We start from the raw sequence: 21,953 nt of genomic DNA, 5'->3' as shown, positions 1-21,953 counted from the left end.
GACAAAGTAGTTTTCTAACATTTTAGTACTAGTGAAGACTTCAAAGGGATAATGAGCAAAGGGCATACCAAGAACTTGTTACAAGGCACTTTATTAAAATAAAAGTGCTTACATCCCTTTAATGTATTAATCTATTTCCTGAATAACATGGAATATTGAACAAATATTGTACACCAATTCTGTTCCTTAGAGTAGTAGGAAAACAGTATTAATTTAATGTTTGTTATTCCTCCCAACTTTTTACATTTTTGCTCACCGTGGTATTGCCTAGAGCATATTTAACTGTTTAAAAAAAAAAAAAAAAGGAATTTCTACCTAGTGTTCTCTAATAGCAATTGCAAAATGCTACAAAACCCATCAAACAAATTCAAATAAGAATTCCAGGTAACTTAAATTAACACCAGTTTTGAGAAAACCATTTTTATTATCATCACCACCCAGCTTATTTGTGCTGGATTATGTACCAAATGGCCAGATCTTCTAAAGAACATCTACATAACATTTCTTTCATGTTTCAAGAGATGAAAATAACTGTACAAGGTTAAGTACAAAAGTACACAAGACAGCGGACACGAAATATCCATGTATGAGATTTTATCCCACCTGCAGCTTTTATATATTTGAAAAGTAGAATTCATGAACTAAAAAATATTGTCCTTCTATAGTCCTGTCAAGTTTAATGGAAGTGTGTTTAACCTGATTACAACACTAACACCAGTATCACTGATCTGATATTTACAAAAAATCGTATTTTTCAATAAATTAAAGTCAATGCAACACCCATGCAAGCTAGAATGCTAGCTGTTTGGTGAACAAGGACCTGACATCAGAACCAGAAGTCTATATAAAGTCCCAAACAGTAGGTCTGATCTTTTTCAAACTGCATCCATTCCTCGCATTGATGATGTGAAACCCAATCCCATTCCTCTTTGTGTGTGGGTCTGTGATCTTGCCATTTCATACTGAGCATCTAGATTTCTAAATACTTCTTCCTGTTGCTTCAAAGTCTTGTAACTTTCTTCATCAACTGAGCTACATCCAGCTTCATCTTCGCTCTAAACATCAGATTAAAAATATATTGTTAAAATTAACACAGATGAGAAAAAAGGTTTTTCTCACTTGACAGTACTTATTATAAATCACATTTTTTAGGATATGGATTTGACCTTATTTAGCTCCCATTCATCCATTTAGCACGTATGAAGTACAAGGCAATGTTCTCTCTAAGTATTGGGAAGGACCAGGAGATATGCTATTTTAAAAAGGCAGGTGAAGAGTGCCTGGGTGGCTCAGTCAGTTAAGCATCCGACTTCGGTTCAGGTCATGATCTCATGGCTTGTCAATAGGAACCCCGCGCTGGGCTCTGTGCTGACAGCTCAGTCTGCAAACTGCTTCAGATTCTGTGTCTCCCTCTTGCTCTCTGCCCCTCCCCCGCTCATGCTCTGTCTCAAAATAAACATTGAAAAATTAAAAAAAAAAAAAAAGAAAAAAAAAAAGCAGGTGAGACAGGACTATAAAGAAGTTGACATGTGAGCAGAAACCAAGAATGATGCAAGGACCTGAGGGAAGAAAAGGACAGGGAAAGCTAGCAGCAGATGCAAAGGTCCTCTGGCATTGTTCCAAAACAGCCAGTTCAGTACAGCTTGCTTTAAGCCAAATACCCTTTCGATGAAAAAACACATTCCCTTAAGTAATAATACCTGAGCATTTGTGAAGTTTTCCCAATTGTTATATTAAATCTAATACTGGACCTGTACATTTACACTTTACTCAGGGAAAAAAAAATCTAAATAAAAGCTTGAAACAAAAAAATATGTCTTAATTTAAAAAAAACTCCCTGGAAACTTTATTTACTAAGTAAAGCTTACAATCTTAAAAATGGTTCATCTAAGGTATAAGCAAGTTATAATCAACATGTTAATTTAAATTGAATAATTTGTATTGTCAACTAGTGATAACATAATTCTGTGAAATTAATCTGAAGAACATTAACAAGAAAGCATCAGAAAGAACCCAAAGTTGACACATTACTGAAATAACTTTTAGATGGAGGAACAAGGTTAACCTGAAAATGTTAATATGAATTTTAATTCCAACCATGTAACTCACCTTAATACCCATTAGTTTCCTGAACTTGACATTTTGGTCCTTGTTTCCAAAATTCAGTTTTTCCCATATTTCGGCAGACTGGGATTTGTCCTGTTAAGAAACACTCAACTTTTAGAATACATAAAATTTAGGTTCTCTTTTATCAGGTTACTAAATCTCTCTGTAAAAGAAACAACAGCATTTATGGCATTCTACCAATGGAGTTTATCATTATGATTATTTTAAGATTCCTATTACAATGTAATGAAACAAAGAAATACAAGTACTTCACTTTATATCCTTCATGGAAAAAACTTAAGCTAAGAAGCAGCTTCTTCACCCATTATAAATTTACAGGAATACTGTGTTTTTTTTGTTTTTGTTTTTTCCTAAAACTGGACTTAGATCATGCTTTTTCCAAAATTAAGTAACTGGTAAATTAAACTATTCCAATCAGGTTTGCAGAATAATAAACCCAAACCAATCCTTTCCAATCCACTGTTGCTCTAAACAACTACTTATTAGGTATAAATGACAATAAAGAGGAATTAAAGAACTTACCCCTTCTTTCTTGCCCTGCCAGAGCATTTTCCTTTTTTTCTCTTGTTCAGCAAATTTCATTGGATTCACAGCTGCTGGGTTGTAATAGCTAGGTACAGCTATTCCGGTCTCTGCCAAAGCTTTAGCCTGCAGGGCAGCCATCTGAGCTGCCATAGCTATCTGAGGGGTAACTTGCGTTCCTGATGCCAACAAGGCAGCAACATTGAGAACAGAACCTCCGGTGGCTGCAGCTGCTGAAGAGAAGCGAAGTACAGATTTCTAGACTAAGCAAAGCAAAGCTCCTAATTTACAGCAGCGCGTTTACATGTAAGAACTAACTACAAAAAGGCAGAATATTTTCACCAAAATAAGGAAATGCATGTTAGTTTATAAAGCAGTTAACAGTTTAGTAAAAATTTGTTGGACGTACTTATAAGATTTCCTGGATGTGATCCTTTATACGTACTTTACGTATCTGAAAATAGTAAGGATTCTACAAACAGTAAAAAGATTCATGATTTCAATGAAAATGAACTATGGTGCTTGTAGCTAACTTGTAACACAATAAAAACAACCCAACATGGGGCTCGCACTCAGGAACCATGAGATGACCTGAGCTGAAGTCAGATGCTGAACTAAGCCACCCAGGCACCCCTAAAAACTTTCATTTTTACAGTCTTTAAGCTTACAAAAGGATTTAAGACATTTATTTGATCTTAAACGAGTATTTAAGATATTAAGGAAGACACACGTAAAACAAATACTAAGCCCAAGTCCTATAAAGGTTAAATGCCATGCCTGGTGTTTCCATTTTAAGTGGTTGAGTCAGGAACTGCATCAATTTTCTGTGAACAGACTGTTCTAAGTATTTCTCTGTCAGTCCAGCACATAAGCTTAAAAAGTTCTCTCCATTACTAATATCGTGGCAATCCAGTTATGAAAGTTTTGAGGAAAATAACAATTTGTACAATTTTAGATAATTTCAAGAAGCACCAATTAACTAGAAATGTCAACAAAACAAAAAACACCTTCCAGATTACATTCCATACAATTCAACAAGCACTCTCTGATCATCTTCAATCAGGCAATGTTTGTGTTATGTCGAAAGTCTTGATTTCTTATCCAGGTTTAGCCATTTTATTAAACTGCATTTTCTCAAAAATCATGACTAAAAGACGTGCAGTACGGCTAAAGTTTAAACAAGAACAGTGACTATTCACTTGCCAAAATTACGTCCATCAACTAATTAAGAGACATATATGCACGAAGAAATTATGAGGTATGAAAGTTAACATCAAAAAGTAAGTTGTCCACATTTCAGTAACATTAACCAAAACAAACAAAGAAAGGTTTACTGTGCACTGCTGGCTAGCAAAGATCACGGGTGATTTGCTTCCATTATTTTTCTAATTTTCTATAAGGAAATGCCATACACTTCCATAATAAAGAAAATAAATTACCTGCAGCTATTTCTTGTTGTTTTTGTTTTTCAACCATTTCTTTTTCTCGCTGTTCTTGTAATTTCTTTGCCCTTTCCAACCTGTCAATAACAATTGCATTGAATTTAAAATAACGCTCAATATAAAACCATTATTTATCTTTGTACTTCTCCACATGTACAGACACGAGACAATATAGAATTTTAAATTAAATTTAACACATTGGTATCTGAATATGGGAAAAAAAAGCATTCGTTCTTAACATATAAGCCAGTTACAAGAACTATTTCAGTACTTGTTTTAAACATTTTTAAATTCACGGAATAACCAAAAACTGGAATACTTTTTACACAGAGTTCTCATGGAGAGTATTTTGAAAAAATAAAAATTATTCAGTCTTGAACTGGAAACATGAAACATAAATTCATCTCCAAATGAAAGAAAAACAGGTTCTGGTTCACTCTAAATTCACTAATACATACATATACTAAACATGCTGTCAAGCCAATATCTATTTCTTATATAACAAATTGTAAGTAATATCATCTTCATGAGTTCCTGAAAGAGAAGCCTCTTTTCTTCAAAGGATTACTGATTTCCCAATCGTAAGTTAAAAGCCACCCCTTCCTCCTTCAATTTGGTATAAAAGGACAAAAATTAGGGAAAAGATTTTGTTTTGGGGTACTACAAGTAGTAAAATACAGTGATAGCAAATGGGCATTCACTTTAACAATTGCTAAAATTTACATTACATGAATACAACAATCTATAATTTTATTCCCATTTATTGATCACATATGCAACAAAGAAACAGTACAGACTTGATTTTGTCCTTGGGGATAAAAGTTTCTGATTAGGGATAACATTAAAATGTTGGTCCACATATGTGAAAAATATTTTCAAATGAGTTTAAAAATTTCGTCCTTATTTTTTAAAAAAGGAACAACGGTCTACATACTACAGTTTCTTATTAACCAAAGATTTCCCTTCAAACTTCAAATTAGCCAAAGAGCAATCTGGTATTCTGAAAAAAGTTATTTCATATAAATTTATCTGAAAATCACTAAGCAGATTATTTAATACTTCTTAATTTCGTTGATTTTAGTTTCAGGAAGAAAATATAATTGACTATTACTGGTTGCATATTTAAAATGGCCATTGCAGGTTGGAATTAACACCATTCACTAAGGTGAATGGAATGAAGAAGGGGTGAGCTCACACCTTTGCTGCTGCTGCTGTTCAGCTGGAGTTTCTGCCAGGCTGGGTTCACAGGGCAGCAGCCCATCAGGCAGGTTACATTGTGATAACTGTATTTTTGTAATGAAAAAAAAAATACAAACTCAATTTCATAAGGGAAAAAAATCCCAAATCAAAAGTATAGTTTTCAGAATATGGGAAAACCTGCAAACAAGCACCTGGATTTTACTTTACTTCTTCCCTCTCTCTATAAGGCAGTTCTTTCAATGATTTTGCACGTTTTGGCCAGACAGCCCTACTGTGTGTCATCCCACTATTATCAGAACATCTTTGACATTATTTCAAAATTAAACCATACAACAATCTCATGCTATCAGCAGTAAAATTTACAAGATCAAATAAATCACCTTGCAATGTTAAGCAATTTCAGAGGCGAAATTTAAGAGTTTTTAAGAGTTTCAATTGCAAACCAAAAGTATTTAGAAGCCTAAATTTGAGAAAAATGAAACAGTTAATCACGAAGGGAAAAAAACAAACTGTTGCAGACATTGTAATCTCTCCAGTTGGACAAACTGGTAAATGTTTAAAATGAGAATTAACAAATTACTTACTTATTAGTTCTACATCACAGAGCTGGCACACTAGCATAGATTTAATCATTTAACTTATACTCTTGAAACCATTCACTTTGTCCACACAACTGAGTATCTACTTCCAGTTGAAAAAATGAAAAACACATCAATAGAAAACATACGAACCTCCTAGCTAAAGCTTCTTGTGCATCCATTGCTGTGTTTCTGCCTCTGAAGGGAGGTGGACTGGGAGTTCGGCTTAAACTTCTGCTAAATCTTCTTGGTTTTTCAATTCTCTTCTTTCTATCTCTGTGATAAATCATATTTCACATGTTGCAATACAGCCAAGTAATAATAATTACCTCACTTAATCAAAACCAATTATATTTACATGGGTACCAAACAGTAGATAATATACTTCAAACCCTTTCCTCTCCACCTCTGCCCTACAGCTTCCACAAGGTATCAAGGTTCCTTGAACGTGCTGCTAGTTTTCTGCAAGTTCATTTAACCATCCCAGTTACAGACATTTAGAATGTTTCCAGTCTTTTGCTCTTACAGTGTTACAAAGATAGACTTTATACTGTTATTTTATACTTACATAGGTGAATATATAGGATAAATCTCTAGTAGCAAGATCCATAGTTTAAATGTTCCTAGTATTTTAATCTACAATGAATTAGTTCATAAATGTTAAAAATCCAAAGCACGTTATCAGAACAAAAGAATTAGGAAAATTAAAGATTAAAAATAAAACAAAAAACAGGCAGCGATCAGAGTGGAGTAACAGTGGCTAAAACTAGAATTGCCATAAAAAAAAAAAGCTAGAAATGCCATAAATAATGGCCTGTATTGTCCAAATGGAGAATAAAAATTATGGTAGTTAATGGTGAAATCCATTTACCCTAAATTCACTAAACCTCATAACTGGTAAAGTTCAAATTAGTAACCTATTACAAACTAAAACTACTGATATACTGGAATGCCTGGGTAGCTCAGTTGGTTAAGCATCCAACTTCAGCTCAGGTCTCACAGCTTGGGAATTTCAGCCCCATATCTGGCTCTGTGCTGACAGCTAGGAGCCTGGATCCTGCTTAGGGTTCTGTGTCTCCCTCTCTCTCCGCCCCTCCCTTGCTTGTGTTCTCTTTCTCTCTCTCTCAAAAATAAATAAACATTAAAAAAAAAAAAGCTGATATAGCATGACCTGAGCCAATATCAAGAGTCAGGATGCTCACGTGACTGAGCCACCCAGGTGGCCCTTCTCTTTATTTCACTTCCTGTCTCAACAAATTAAAGCCTCCCCTCAAACAAGTCAGGTTTGAATAAGCTCATCTTTCTGAATGTCTGAGATAGCATATAGAGTGTGGTGGGTTAAGCACTCGTATTCAGACACACTTGGGACTTGCTCCTGACAGTACTATTTAATAACTGTATCATTTGAGGCTTCCTAGACAAGTTACTTAAGGTTAAGTCCAATGGTCTGAATTCACAAAACAATTGTTTTGCTACTATGATTTTAATAGGACTATTCCTACCTACACTTCACAGAGTATCTGATTAAATGAGTATACGTAAGAATGCTACGCAAATGTTCAGGTTTGTTCTTTATTGGTCAGAATGTGATAAAAAAATTTTTTTAAGTTTATTTATTTTCATAAAGAGAGTTGGAGACAATCTCCCGCAGTAATGGTGGGGAGCCCAACATGGGGCTTGAACCCATGACCCACGAGATCATGACCTGAGCTGAAACCAAGACTCAGATGCTTAACCAAGTGAGCCATGCAGGCGCCCCATGATCAATATATTTTATAACTCTAAATAAAATTCTGATCCACAATTTTGATGTTTTCATAGTGAGAGAAGATGAACAGACCCTGTGAGGGACCTATCTAATTTTATTCATGATCATGACTACTTACCGACTTCTACTCCTTGTCCTACTCCTGCTTCTGCTTCTATGCCTGTGTCTTGATCTTGAACGGGATCGAGATCGGATCCGACGTTTTCTTTCCCGGCTTCTGGATCTTGATTTCTTCCTCTCTCTGCTTCTGGATCTTGACTTCTTCCGCTCCCTACTCCTGGATCGAGACTTCTTCCGCTCTCTGCTTCTACTACGATGACGCCTAAAAATAAAGCCCACAAATTTGTAGTTACTTAGAGATGTATCTTTTCAAACTACAGACATTATGAATTAATTATCTACCGTGTGTGCTGTCAAATCAGGCTATAAACTACTCTGTATTGTATATAGAAAGGATAATTGAAGCTTTTAATGAAGGAAGTTATAACAAATGGGCCTTTATTCTTGTTTGATGATGCCTCAGAGGGAACACAGTAAAGCTGTAACATGCCAAAAATGCAATGCATCCTACCTCAACTTAAGATTCTGTTTAATAGTTTAAAGTCTACTATCGCCTCATCGGAGTATTTATGCAACTTAAAGATGACAAGTTAATCTATTACTGAAAAATTTTGACCCAGTTTGATACCACCTATTTCCACAAACTCCAAACATGATGTTAAACACTGCTTCTTAAAGCAAAATTCCCACAAAATTTCAGCCATGACCCAGTCTCATAAAAAAACCTTTTCACCTATACCACACAGTTATCAGCAAATTCTACACCAACAATGTAAAAGGATCATTTTATTGGCTTAAACATAGTTCAGCTATGTAACTTTTTAACTACAAGAAACAGATAAATTACAAAGTTAAAAACAAACAAACAAAAAAGCACTTCACTAACTGAATGTGTGAATCATCATCCTTTACCCCCCAGTCTTGGACACCATTTTTGCCTTTATCTAGTAACAATGTCCCAAAGATTTCGGCAACTAATGGACATCAGTAGGCAAGAGAACAGGTCAAGTTAGCAAACACACGTATTTTCTTCTCCTTTCATATTTTGAGAGAGCACACATATGTGTGCGAATCCCCAAGTAGGCTCCTCCCTGTCAGTGCAGAGCCTGACGTGGGGGGTTCAAACTCACTAACCATGAGATCATGATCTGAGCTAAAATCAAGAGTTGCTCAACTGACCAAGTCACCCAGATGCCCCACCAAATATATGTATTTTCTAATTAAGACTGTTTGGGTATTGCTGGATTAATGAGAAGCTTTCCATAACATAGCTCTACGGATGGCACTTATAAATGCCCAAACTACTTACCTTTCACGAGACCTAGATCTTGAGTGACTTCTGCCTCTTGATGACTTTCTTTCTTTCCGTTTGTGTCTGTCCTCGCCATTTTCAGATGAATTTAGTCGTTCTCTTCCTTTATCAGAAGAATGTTCTTTGTCATTATGTTCCTCAGACTTGTGTTTCTTAGATGATTTATCTTTGGATTCATGTCTTCTTGCCTGTTTTAAGAAGAAGTTGGTTCTTTCAGGAAAATAGTGCAACAAAGAGAGTTAGTATGGGTATCAGTAGACAAAAATGTTGAGATGCAACATTAGTAACCTTAGGAGTGTGTGGCAAATAAAAAAAATGATCTAGTTTCACATCACCCAATGTTGCAGATGAATACTACTAATCTTTGTCTTTATAAATCCCCCAAATGCAGTTTCCTCCCCAAATTAACACAATTAAAACAATGATTTTCAATGTTGAAGTAATATTGAAAAACCATCATTATCAGAAAAAAGGATTCCCTGATGTTTCTTTTTTTTATCTAAAAGGGTAAGGGAGATACACATCAAAGCTTTCAAAATTTTCCAATAAACCTTTTAGAGAAACAAACCACATACACATATATACATCAACTTCTAAAACCAGAGTACATATCATTTACGTTTAAAAACAGTAACAAAGATGATCAGGACACAAAGAAATGCACCAGAAAACGCATTTCAATTAGGTAGCTAAATAAGATTAATCTTACTAATTATTAGTATTTTCTGCAATTTAAGTTACTTTACGCAGAGTTGAAGTGTCCTTTTTAAAGCTATACTGCCACATTCTCTCTAAAAGACGGCTCTTGATTTTTCTCCCAATGTCTAAACTGTGATGCAATCACTTTTCATCTTGCAATATCCCAACGGGCTTGGAGTTCTATTACATTTCATGTACCTAGGGTAGAAAATGGCAACCGTATCTGTTTTAATTTTTACAAAATCAAACTAGGCATAATATAATTAATCCCTACACCATTATACAATACCTACTTTCCCCATACTCTGAAAGATTTAAAACCAAGGCTTTTGCTTTCACAAAATATGCATTCAGAGACTGAGCTAAAATTAATTGCATGATCAAGTCTCCATCCTACACTCACACACCAAATTAGGAAGTGATAAACATTAGATCTCCTCACATTAAGTTGTCAAACCCATCTTTTAGGAAGGCTTAAAATCCCAGACATCTCAGAAGCACAATTTTACAGCTGGAAGGAAATTCAGATGGTCTAAATTCCCCTTACTGTAAGTATGACTATACTAAGATCTAAAGTCACAAAGCTACATGGTAGCAGCTGAACCCAGACCCCATGTTCTTCTGATGCCCAGGACACTGCTTTTCTACCACAACAGGACACTTATCTCATGTTTCCCAAACAGGCCATAGCATGTTTCTTTCCACTCAAGATTAACTTTTCTTAAAAACAAAAAACTTGGCCAAACATTTTGGAACATGCATGATATATCTGAAAAGAATCATAGTAAGTTAATATTTTGCAGAAAAACAAGAGACCTGGAGACACACCTAAATTTTACTTTCATTGCCAGTTCTCTATAATATGAACTTATAAAAGTTATTTCCTTGATTTTGCCATATAGTGGCAAACTGGAAAAGCTTTAAATGGTTCAACTTCCAAAGGTTTTAGAGTTTATTTCAATCCAGGTTTCCAAACATAACATTACTATTAAAAAAAAAACATTAAAACCCTTAACTGATTTAAGATATACTTAAGGGAAATAGGAGTTTGAATGACTAATAGTTACCTTATCATGAAGTAGGCTTATTATTTTGCTATCTGAGTCTGCAGCGTCTTCAGTTCAGTCTCTTCGCGCATTAGCACGCTGAGTATGATTTATTATAGAAATGTTATCATGTGAGCTAAACAAAATAGTCATTTTCACAAAAACTCTCCTAAATTAAAAATTTAACAGAGCTTCCATTAGGGGAAGAGGTGAAGTCCCTGCCCACGTTTTTGGTTTTTTTTTTTTTTTTTTTTTTTTTTTAGGAGTCCCTTGCCCAGCCCCCATAAGATTCTTCTCCTCCCTTTTTGGCTCCTACTTCTGTTCTTCCTTGTTGGCTCATCCCTTGTCTTCTCAGGTGGGCGAGCAAGTTAACTCCTCTGCAATACAGCTGCTGTCTTTTTTCCTCAAGTTTTGCTGTCACCGCCACCTTTCCAGCTGTCCCTCACAGACCCTTTTACTTCAAAATTCAATACTACTTTTAGGGAAATTGAACTGGTTTGCTAATGAAAAGAGGACTCTCGTTACCTTCCATAAAGAAAAAGTAGCCCACGGATCTCTAGGATATTGCTACTTAAAGATGATTGCTATTTAAAAATCCTGAGCAGTCGTCAGGCATAAGGAGACTCGGGACCTCAGATTAATGGAAGCTCTGTGTGACAGGCCTAAAAAAACCAATTATAATCTTCATATGAAATTTTTATTGTGAATATTTTCACAACATAATAAAATTAATAATTTTTGAATGAACTTTTCATATAAACAACTATCTTCTTGAACAATGATGAATCCATATCATGCTTATTTTATAACCCAATTAACCTTTTAAATTTCAAGTTTTGGTACTTACCTTGATGAAATCATATATTCACACAAACATTTCTACCAGATATTTTACAAGAATTTTAAAGTGCCTATTCACTACAAAGTGTTAATTACCTCTTTGCTTCTGCTCCGGCTCCTGTGTTTTCTTCCTTCATTATCTGTAAACACATACAAAAGTTCACCATAAACAAAGATACAGAAATATCTCAAAAGCAAATTCTAATAGTTAGGTAAAAGACAATTTCCAGTCCTTCTTCCCCACCCTTTTTAAAGTAGGCTTCATGCCTTGTGTGGAGTCCAACGTGGGGCTTAAACTCACCACCCTGAGATCAAGAGTCAGACCCTTAACAGACTCTAGCCCATTTTGCTTAATTAAAATTCTACTTACTAACTTTCAAAGACTATTTTTTTATGGCAAGGTGGGATTATTCTAGTTAAAACTGTATGTATTTGAAACAAATCAAGCCATCTGTACAAACCAGATATAACTGAGAGTAAGCAAAACAAAAAACAAAACCCTCCATGACAAGTCAAAAACAGATACTGTCTTTCAGTTTGTCACAGACTCTTAATTTACAAAACATTCTGACTAGCCCATCTTGTTTTCCAGTCCACAGAAAATCTATAAAAGGGCTTAACAGAGGTACACAAGAAAAACAAAACAAGAATGCAAAAAAAGAAACAGGTTGAACTAAATTTGGCTTAAGTGGTGAAAAGGGTGCTATAGTTTAGAATAATTTCCATTCAAAACTGATTTTAATACTGTACAGTTTCAAATATATATATGTAAAAATATATATCTGAACTATCTTATAGGTAATTATCTGTGGGCACAAAGGATAAATAATAACTAGAGCTCAGTTCTTAAAATTCTCTTAACTCATTACCATTCTACTTTTCACTTAACCTCTTCATTATATAGCAGTACTAGTTAAAATAAAATATACAGCAAAACGTCACGCTTCCTATATCATATCAATCTATTCTTTTTCAGGTTAACGAGTAAGGAACATCTCAAAACGCCAAAATCTCTTGCTTCAGAAATATTCTAACATTAAATTAATCAAAACACAAGGTTAAACACATTCTTGTATTGTATATCAAAGCACGTTAAAGAACTCCAGAAAAACATACCACTGCCCAGACCACAGCTTTCAAAAACATTTTCCCAATGTTGAAAAAATGAAATTTAAACATCTCAGGGTTGACAATTATTGTGACACAAATAATTTTTGTGACACAAAAACACATTTTTGAAAAATATGTGTGTGTATATATATATACATATATATATATATTTGCCTTTGGATAAGTTATAAATTTCTCCATGAAAACATTTATGTTTTTCATAATTAAAAAATTCTCCAGAAAATCACCAATGTACTTTTATTCATTTCTCAATTGGGGGAAAAAAACATTAATTGTATCAAAAACTCAATGTATGTTTTACACACACATCTAAATGGATTATAACAAATGATGATAGTGGTAGTTACAGTTCCAACAACTCATACCTGACTTTCGTTTTCTTTCTCTTGACCTTGATCGTGATCTTGAGTAATGATGTTTTGAGGCTCTAGGAGAAATAGATACATCTGACTGCTCTTTTTTCTTATCTCTATCTGGGGATGTCTTTTCTGGGGCTAGTCCATCTCGCTCTGTGTCACTAGCCTAGAAGTTTAAAGAAAAATGATTATAAGTTCTTAATTACATTTAAAATGTTCCAATTTCTTAAAGGGAGGGAAGAGAATGATCCTTGAGTTAAAAAAAAAAAATCAATAAATCAGAAGGCTAATTTCTAAGTACCTATTCTTTGTACCTGATAAACCTAAATAAATTGAAATGACTAACCCAGTAACAAAAATATATATAATTAGACTGATGTCTTTAACTTTAAAAAATCCTTATTTTCATAACTTTAAAAACAACGGGGGAAGAAGAAGGCTCCAAGTATTTTCAAAGAACATACATTCAAACAGAAAAATTACAGACCATTTCAGATTTGTGAAGTCATTTACCTGACTTTACCATCTGTAAAATCTAAGAAAACAGCAGAGAGAATGCTTCTAGATTATAAAAGAATAAACAGAAAATTAACTTACCTATCTGAGAACCCAATCTTAATTTCATTAACCCTCTTTAATGAAAACAGCCCCCTGGCACAGTGTTGCTGCAAAATATGGTCTGCCTCTCCTCACATATGCTCTGAGCTATGGAAACATTAAGTTGTTTCTGCTTTAAAGCATTTTATAAATTTTCACAATGCAATTAAAAAAAAATTAAATTGTACATATACTTTCCAAAGAGTCCTGACTTAGATTTTTTCATCTAAATATGTTTTGTTTTCCAGTTTATAGAAGGCAATTTCACCTGCCTTGCTCATCATAACAAACTACTCAGCACAGCAATCAAACAAATGAATTCCTGTTACTAATTTCCAGTTAAAAAAAAAAAGTATTTCTGTGGCTGTTTAACTGTGCAGTCCAAATTACAAACAGCAGCATCATACAAAAAAGACATTGATTTAAATGAGTCATAGAAAAAAGCTTCAAGAAGCTAAAACCTGAACTGTTCCCAAATCAGATTTTGATAAAAGGCAGGGGAAACCGTTTCAGTAGTATTCAGAAGGTGGACCACTTGGCCCTTGACCTAAGAATGGTTTTTACATTTTTAAAAAGATTAAGCAAGCAAGAAATGAGACAGAAAGTGTATGTTGTCCACAAGGTCTAGAATACTTACTACCATGGTCTTTACAAAAAAATCTGAATTGGATAAAAAGGGAATCACTATAAATTTTCAGCAGGAGGAAAAAATCACATGACAATGAATTTCTCCTTCCTTTAGGAAGATTAGTCCAGAAAACAAATGCCAAGTAAACTAAAAGGGGAGTAATTTAACAAATGAAGGGGGAGAAATTGCACTATTTCAACAACTATTTACTGAAGAGTCACAAATGTGCCAAACTCAATGCTAGACTCAAAGAATAAAATGCTAAAAGATTTACAAGCTTTGTTGGGATGAAAGACATTAATGTGTTAAGCCTCTGACAACGGTTTAAAAAAAAAGCAAACAAAGGGAACAACTAACTACTTGAGAGGTTCTTAGAATCATTCAAGGGTCTCGTCAGTTTTCTATGTATGGGTGATTTCTGGAATCATAAAATTTTTGTGTTGAAAGCTTTCATCGCATAGATTCGAGCTCAACTTTATCTTACAGCAAAGCTCCCCTAAGATGCTCTTTGTGCTCTACTTTCTAATAAATCAAGCTGTATCAATTAATCATGATTTTCACATTACCCATTTTCTTTTAATTCTCCTTCTCATCATTATCCTTATGGGCTACTTCAGAGATGTCTGTGATGTTAAGTGCTAGTAAAGCTTACACTTGGTAAAACTGCAAAAACTTAAGCACTGCTATCACTTCTCTTGGGGGCATGCTGCAGAACCACTGGCACATGTCATTCACTTTTTCAGAGATCATGACTAGAACTATAAACGACCTTTCCACGGAAAAATCAGCATCTAGCCCAGGTAGTACAAGTTTTCAGTCAAGTTTATTTACATGCATCACAGAAGCCTGGCAATAGGGAAGTCAAATGCCCATGGCATAAGGGAAGACATCCAGTAATAGAAGCTAGTAACTTATACCAAAAAGCCATTTTCACCTGTAAAATATATAGAAAACCGTCCTAACGCTAAACAGGTATGAATGATAGGTAGCCAGTTGGCCCTTATTTCCATGAGGCTATTTTATAGTAATAGCCTAATGAAAAGTATCCAAAAAAAAAAAAAAACCCAAAACAACCAAAACCCAACTGAGTAAAATTTCTCTGATAAGTTCTTAACTTTATTTCGATTTAGCAGAGAGGTACATAAGAAATCTTAAATGCTAATTGCAAAGCCGTCTTCTACTCTAGCATTTGCTTTTTCAGAAGCCCACCAGTTATCCTAACATTTTAATCTTTTTTTAAACCCTAATAACGCTCAAGACCAAGTACACAAATCTTTTTCCAGTGCAAAGAAGGTACAGTGAATCTAATACTAGGTCACTTCTCCAGGGGACTGTGTCTTTTTATTGAACGAGGCACTGCAGGTCCAAATGTTTGAAATGGCTTCGTTTTTAAATTTGAGCCCAAGTAAAACAATGCTGTTCTTTATTTAAAGTACCTTAAGGGGCCCAAAACACTAAACAAAGGAAAACATTACATCGATTAGTTGCACAACTATAAAAAAAGGCTTCCAATTGTTTGAAACCTTATCAAAAATCGGTTAATTCAATTAGGCATTGGAGGAGGGGAGTGCAGAAACCATCCTAATTCCAGAAACCCTAATTTTTATAAAAGAGCAAACAATAAATTTTTCGTTATGATTATAGCCCTACTTGTTTTCGAAAAGGAGTAAACAAAACTTTTCTTTCCAGTGGAAAGGAATACAAAATGCTTGCATTTTTTTTTAAACAGTTTCAGTAAAAATGAAGTAATCACAATAACGCGATCCACCAGAATTGGGCATCTTATACTCAAAAGCAGGCTTTTTTTTTAAGCACCATTGTTCTTATTTAAAATTAAAGGGGTCAACGCAGGGTTCCTAAATTTAAAGAAACAACAGCAATGATAAGGCTTTATTATAATGCTTTTCAAAGACTTCAAAATGATTACATCACGAGCCTCTTCGGAAACAGAACAATCAGAAATCGTAGCTCCAAAGCCTTCCCGTAATTAAGCCGAATTTTTTTTACTCCTTTTGAGCAGCATCTTCCTCAGGTCCTTACTAAAAACAAATTAAGGTTTTAACAGGAGAAACACTAATTGAAATTATGCAACTAAAATCTTACTGAGCGTAAGCAAAAAACCCCAAACCAAACCAAAATAAAACCCCCAAACCAAAAAAACCTGCTATGACTCTTTTCCCATTCTATCCACTACAGACAACGCCTTTTTGACCCAATACTTTTCCAAGACCCTCGCCCCCCCCCCCCACCCGCATGCTTTTTCTCTCTTCCCCAGCCCTTCCCCAACACGGACATAAATTCCCAAGCCCTAATGGAACTCAATATAAACCACTAACAATGAGTAAGCTAAACTGGACGCCGGTCCGTGGGTCAGAAAGAATACACGGCTGGAAAAAAGATGAGGAAAGTTCTGGAAAAAAAAAGACACTCCCTGAGGCTCCCCACCCCCATCGACACCGCCTCATTTCCCCCTCCCTACAGCAGGCAGCCATGATGGCGGGCGCAGAAAAAGGCCGCGGCGCCATTTTGTCCACACACACGCGCGGACAACAGCTCTGGGAGCCGTTCACCCACTCTTTGGAGAGTAGCAGAAAAACATCCCCGGCTTTAAACCCAGAGTTGGCACCTACCGCCATAGTCCAGAGTCCTTGCCGCTAGTGCGGCGCCTCCACTTGCCGCTCTCAACAGTACCGGCCGACCCGACGCTTCGCCACAGACTAAATCGCTCGCGCGAGAGACCCGGATGGCACAAAGGGGGATGAGGCCCGGTGTGTCGCACAGCTTGCTGGGAAGAAAAAAAAAAAATGGGTGGTGATAAGAGTCTCTATAGCAACGTGTTTGGAAGAGGTGATTGGTTGTTCTTTTGAAGGGGGCGTGTAAGGCCAGGAGGAGGGCGGTGCCAAGAAGGTTACTTAGAATGCGCAGCCTGGAAATCGAAACGGGTGGAATTTAGGGTGGGGCGACTTCCTATTTCGATTCTAAAGCAGTCTTGGCCTCCTCCGGCCGCCGTAAAAGGGGTTGGGTTTGTGTTCTCCCGCCAATTTAAACCTGTGGGCTAGAACCTGAAGAGATTAGGGACAGTTGTCGGGGGAAGGAAGCGGGGCGGTAGATTTGAGTGTTCTTCTTTAGTTTCTGCAGTTGCAGGTGAGGAGGGGGAAACACGCTGCTGTAAAGACCTGGGGGTGGGTTCACGTCGAAGGAATAGCGGCCTCATCTCACCTCGGGGCGTTTTTCCCTCAAGACGCTGGCGGGAGAGAATTTGAAGCCGGTTCTTGCTGGTCTGTTGCCCAGCTGGGAGCACTTATGCATGGGGGCCTAATTGACACTTTGATTTCGTTTAATTTGCTAATCGGTTCTCCACCCGGAGTGACCTCAAATCGTTACTCGAATCAAGTCACTCGTCTGCTTAGTATCTTTTACCCTGCGGCACCGAGCATAAAAATCCAATCTTGAAGTCGAGGATTCGTTAGCTCCTGCACTGTTTCATTTTTGCTGTGGCCTGGCACCTGCCCCAGACTCGTTCCAGGCTCTGAGCCTGTGCATTCGGCCTGCGTCACTTTTCCCTCCGAGCTTTGCATAATTGGCTTCTTGCTCTTGGCCATACACTCTCGGTAAGAACTCTTTCCCGTGTTTAGAAACGTCCTGTGACCGTAGCCTAAATCTTCCCTGTTTCCACCAATGAAAATAGTCACCTAACGCATAAGACTGAGTGCTTGCCGCGAACCAAGCCTTGTTCTGTGAATATTTAAAACTTCTCTAACAACCTTTGTGGGTAGGTACAACTATGTCTTTGTTACAGAGAATTGAGGAACAAAATCCAGGACGAGTGTCGTAAACATGGAGCACCAAGTCAAAAATCATTCCTTCCCTGTGCTGTACATTCTGTAAATTTTAAAACGTATTTCTGCTAGCACTTACCAAACAGTTGTAATTATTTGGTGGTTGTTCCCCACCAGCGATCGATCCAGGGATTGTTTTCCATCTTTGTATTTGATCCCACACGCCATACATACAATGAGTTATATAGTCTTTGCTGATGAGATGTTCAAGCGACCGTCCCGGGGTTATATGTATACTCTTTGGTGCAGTCAGAAACCCAATCCAATTTTTCCCTTCTTATTTTCATTTACTGTACGTTACTGGAAACATTATAACAGACTTTTTTTAAAGTTCAGCTGGAACCTTAACCATCCTTGGATATCCCAGATAGTCTGACTTCAGAGCTTCCACTATTCATTGCTATCCTGCTTAAAGGTTTATTTCAAATGAAAACTTGTTATAATTTTGAGCTAGGTGCACAAAATACTAGAAGCTCTAGGATACATTGCTGAGATCAGATTTATGTTCCTAAACCAATACATTGTTCTCTAATGATAATCATAGCTGTAGTTCCATTTATCTTATTGGTCCAAAGTAGCTAGTGACTGCAGAAATAACACAAAGAGGAGATTTCATTGGATTTATATATATATGTATATGTATATATACATATGCGTCTATATTTATAGGGACACATATATCTATATGTCCTTTTTGTTAAAACTTTTTGTTTCCCAAGGAACTGTGTTCTATGCAACAATATAATTTGTTCTCTTATTTTACATACTGTCACAGGGAAAGTAGTGGTTCCTGACCCAGGAAGACAATCTCAGAAACATGTGGAATGATATTGAGTTGCTGACAAGTGATGATACAGGAAGCGGGTACCTAAGTGTTGGCTCAAGAAAAGAACATGGAACCGCTTTATATCAAGTTGATTTGCTAGCGAAGATCTCCTCTGAAAAGGTAATGATTATGATGCTATTTTCACTCAAAACGTTTTTGCTAAATAGTAAGCCTAGTAGCCACATGGTAAATGTTCTGTAAATGCTGACAGCACTTTCTCGAGGAATCAAGTTTCAGTCTCATGTTACTGGAAATTTCCATCTGAATTTTCCCACTATTGTCTTAAGTTCACTGTTTCCAAAACTGGACATTTCATAGCTCTTCTTGACTTTTGGACATACAGAATGTATATAAAGTGATATAAAAAGTACCCACCACCAGCTCAGGAAATAAAACATTACCACTAGAGTTGAAGCCCCTGAGGTCTCTTCCTTTTCCCATGCTCTCCCATACTCCACCCATGAGTTAAGCACACTGCTGAGGTTACATTTATCCTTTTCATGCATTTCTTTCTACGTTTCATTTTCTTCATTTATTTATTTAACATTTTTTAAGTTTATTTTTATTTTTGAGACAGAGAGAATGAGTGTGCGCATGCAAGTGAGGGAGGGGGAAAGAGAGAGGGAGAGAGAATCGCAACCAGGCTGCGCACTGACACTGTATAACTTGATAGCAGGGTTCAAACCCATGAACCACGAGATCATGACCTGAGCCGAAGTCAGACACGTAACCCACTGAACCACCCAGGCGCCCCTTTCCTCTTTTAATAATAATGCTACCATTCTCAGCCCAGGCTTGAAACCTTATTGTTTGAATCCTATAGAAAAACTCAGATTCTCCTTTTCAGTAATTTGCTTCTGATAAAGTATTTTTTTTGTAAACAAAGGGTCTTTTTTGGTAGAGAAAGTACATCTGATTTTTTTCTCAGAGTATTATAGCCCAAGTTCCCTCCACTTTCCTTAGTCAATGTAATATTTCATTCTCTAAGAAAGAAGGTTTAAATGAAGAAGAGACAAATTATTAGAAAGAAGAGTTGCATTTTTTAGGGCTTGAAAGGCAGGACCTCTTTCTGGGGACCTTACTCATAAACAGTGGAAATACTTGCTAACTCATTCTGTAAGTCCAGCATTACCCTAATATCCAAACTAGGCAAAGATATTATAAGAAAAGAAAACTGCAATATTTCTCTTGAATAGAAATACAAAAATCCTCAACAAAATATTACCAAATTGAATTCAACAATATATAAAAAAAAGTTATATACTGTGACCAAATAGGATTTATCCCAGGTATGCAAGGTTGCTTAGACATTCAAAAATCAATTAATGTTTAGGTGATGGTTGTAGTAATTACCACCTTATTTTGGTAATCATTTCGTAATATGTATCTATATTAAATCATCACATTGTACACCTTAACCTTACACAATGTTAGATATAAATTGTATCTCAGTAAAGCTGGAAAAATCGGTGTAAGGCTTCACATCAACAAACTATTCTTTGATAAAGAATATCTATAGGGGCGCCTGGGTGGCGCAGTCGGTTAAGCGTCCGACTTCAGCCAGGTCGCGATCTCGCGGTCCGTGAGTTCGAGCCCCGCGTCGGGCTCTGGGCTGATGGCTCAGAGCCTGGAGCCTGTTTCCGATTCTGTGTCTCCCTCTCTCTCTGCCCCTCCCCCGTTCATGCTCTGTCTCTCTCTGTCCCAAAAATAAATAAACGTTGAAAAAAAAAAAATTTATAAAAAAAAAAGAATATCTATAAAAAACTCACAGCTAACATCATACTTAGTGGTAAGAAACTAGAAACTTACCCAGTAAGATCAGACCAAGGCAAGGTATTCCTCTCACTACTTTCCAACATCATACTAGAAATGTCAGCTAATTCAATAAGACAAGAAAGAGAAAGAAGAGGCATACAGGAAGAAAGAAAGAAAGCTGTCTTGGTTTACACATGACTTGATTGTCTATGTAGAAAATCTGAAAAAACTCCTGAAACTAAAAAGCAATTATAGGGGTGCCTGGGTGGCTCAGTCGGTTAGTTAAGCATCCGACTTCGGCTCAGGTGATGATATCACGGTTCGTGGGTTTGTGGGTTCCAGCCCTGTGTCAGGCTCTGTGCTGACAGCTCAGAGCCTGGAGCCTGCTTCAGATTCTGTGTCTCCCTCTCTCTCTGCCCCTTCCCTGTGCATGCACTCTCTCTCTCTCTCTCTCTCAAAAATAAACATTAAAAAATAAATGAACAAAATAAAAATCAGTTATAGCAAGCTTGCAGGATATAAGGTTAATATGCAAAAGTCAGCTGCTTTCCTATATACCAGCAATAAACAAGAAGAATTTGAAATTAAAAACAATCCAAAATAATCTTTGTGACCTTGGATCAGGCAAAGCTTTGTTAGATATGATGTCATAGGGCGCCTGGGTGGCTCAGTTGGTTGAACATCCGACTTCAGCTCAGGTCATGATCTCACAGTTTGTGAGTTCCGGCCCCATGTCAGGCTCTGCGCTAACAGCTCAGAGCCTGGAGCCTGCTTCAGATTCTGTGTTTCCCTCTCACTGTGCCCCTTCCCCACTCATGGCATAAGCTCTCTCTCTTTCACTCTCTCAAAAAATACATAAACCTTAAAAAAACAAAGCAATCACGGGATATCACTGCACACCTATCAGAATGGCCAGTATCAACAACACTGACAACACCCAATGCTGACAAGGATGTGGAACACCAGGAACTCTCATTCCATGCTGGTGGAAATGCAAAATGGTACAGCCCACTTTGGAAAACTTTGGGGCAGTTTCTTACAAAACGAAATTATTCTCATACCATACAATCCAGCAGTTGGACCCCATGGTATTTACCCAAAGGAGTTGAAACTAGTATCTGTACAAAACCTGCACATGGATGTTTATAGCAGCATTATTTAAAATTGGCAAAACTTGGAATCAACCAAGATACCCTTCAGTAGGTGAATAGATAAACTGGTACATCC

General features: G+C 36.5%; 2 protein-coding genes across 5 annotated transcripts in view; one reads left to right on the top strand and one right to left on the bottom strand.

Moving 5' to 3' along the window:
* Positions 1–404: 404 nt before the first annotated feature.
* RSRC2 (arginine and serine rich coiled-coil 2) lies at positions 405–17,046 on the bottom strand. 4 transcript variants are annotated; one of them, XM_047088061.1, is made up of 10 exons: positions 16,937–17,046; positions 13,091–13,247; positions 11,691–11,734; positions 9,007–9,197; positions 7,756–7,959; positions 6,023–6,145; positions 4,089–4,168; positions 2,650–2,879; positions 2,110–2,199; positions 405–1,055 (listed from the first exon to the last, which is right to left on the bottom strand). In XM_047088061.1, the coding sequence occupies exons 1-10, from the start codon at positions 16,940–16,942 to the stop codon at positions 876–878; spliced, it is 1,305 nt and encodes a 434-aa protein (XP_046944017.1). In that variant the 5' UTR covers positions 16,943–17,046; the 3' UTR covers positions 405–875. The 4 variants fall into 4 exon arrangements, with proteins under 4 accessions (XP_046944017.1, XP_046944016.1, XP_046944018.1 ...); XM_047088060.1 differs by having other exon boundaries at positions 2,650–2,882; positions 16,937–17,045; XM_047088062.1 differs by lacking the exon at positions 16,937–17,046 and adding an exon at positions 10,776–10,853 and having other exon boundaries at positions 2,650–2,882; positions 9,007–9,219; positions 13,091–13,128.
* A 350-nt stretch (positions 17,047–17,396) lies between these two features.
* Positions 17,397–21,953, top strand: part of KNTC1 (kinetochore associated 1) — a 73,114-nt gene continuing 68,557 nt past the window's right edge. Inside the window, exons 1-2 of the mRNA XM_047088416.1 lie at positions 17,397–17,450; positions 18,921–19,091. Coding sequence (XP_046944372.1) covers positions 18,963–19,091 — 129 coding nt within the window. The 5' untranslated portion in view covers positions 17,397–17,450; positions 18,921–18,962. The remainder of the gene's footprint in view (positions 17,451–18,920; positions 19,092–21,953) is intronic.

This window comes from Lynx rufus, unplaced genomic scaffold (genome assembly GCF_022079265.1).
Source record: "Lynx rufus isolate CCGP_SWC_20201006 ecotype Redwood Valley unplaced genomic scaffold, mLynRuf1.p SCAF_24, whole genome shotgun sequence".
In the NCBI taxonomy this organism is placed as follows: domain Eukaryota; kingdom Metazoa; phylum Chordata; class Mammalia; order Carnivora; family Felidae; genus Lynx; species Lynx rufus.
This window is presented reverse-complemented; position numbering and strand designations above follow the sequence as displayed.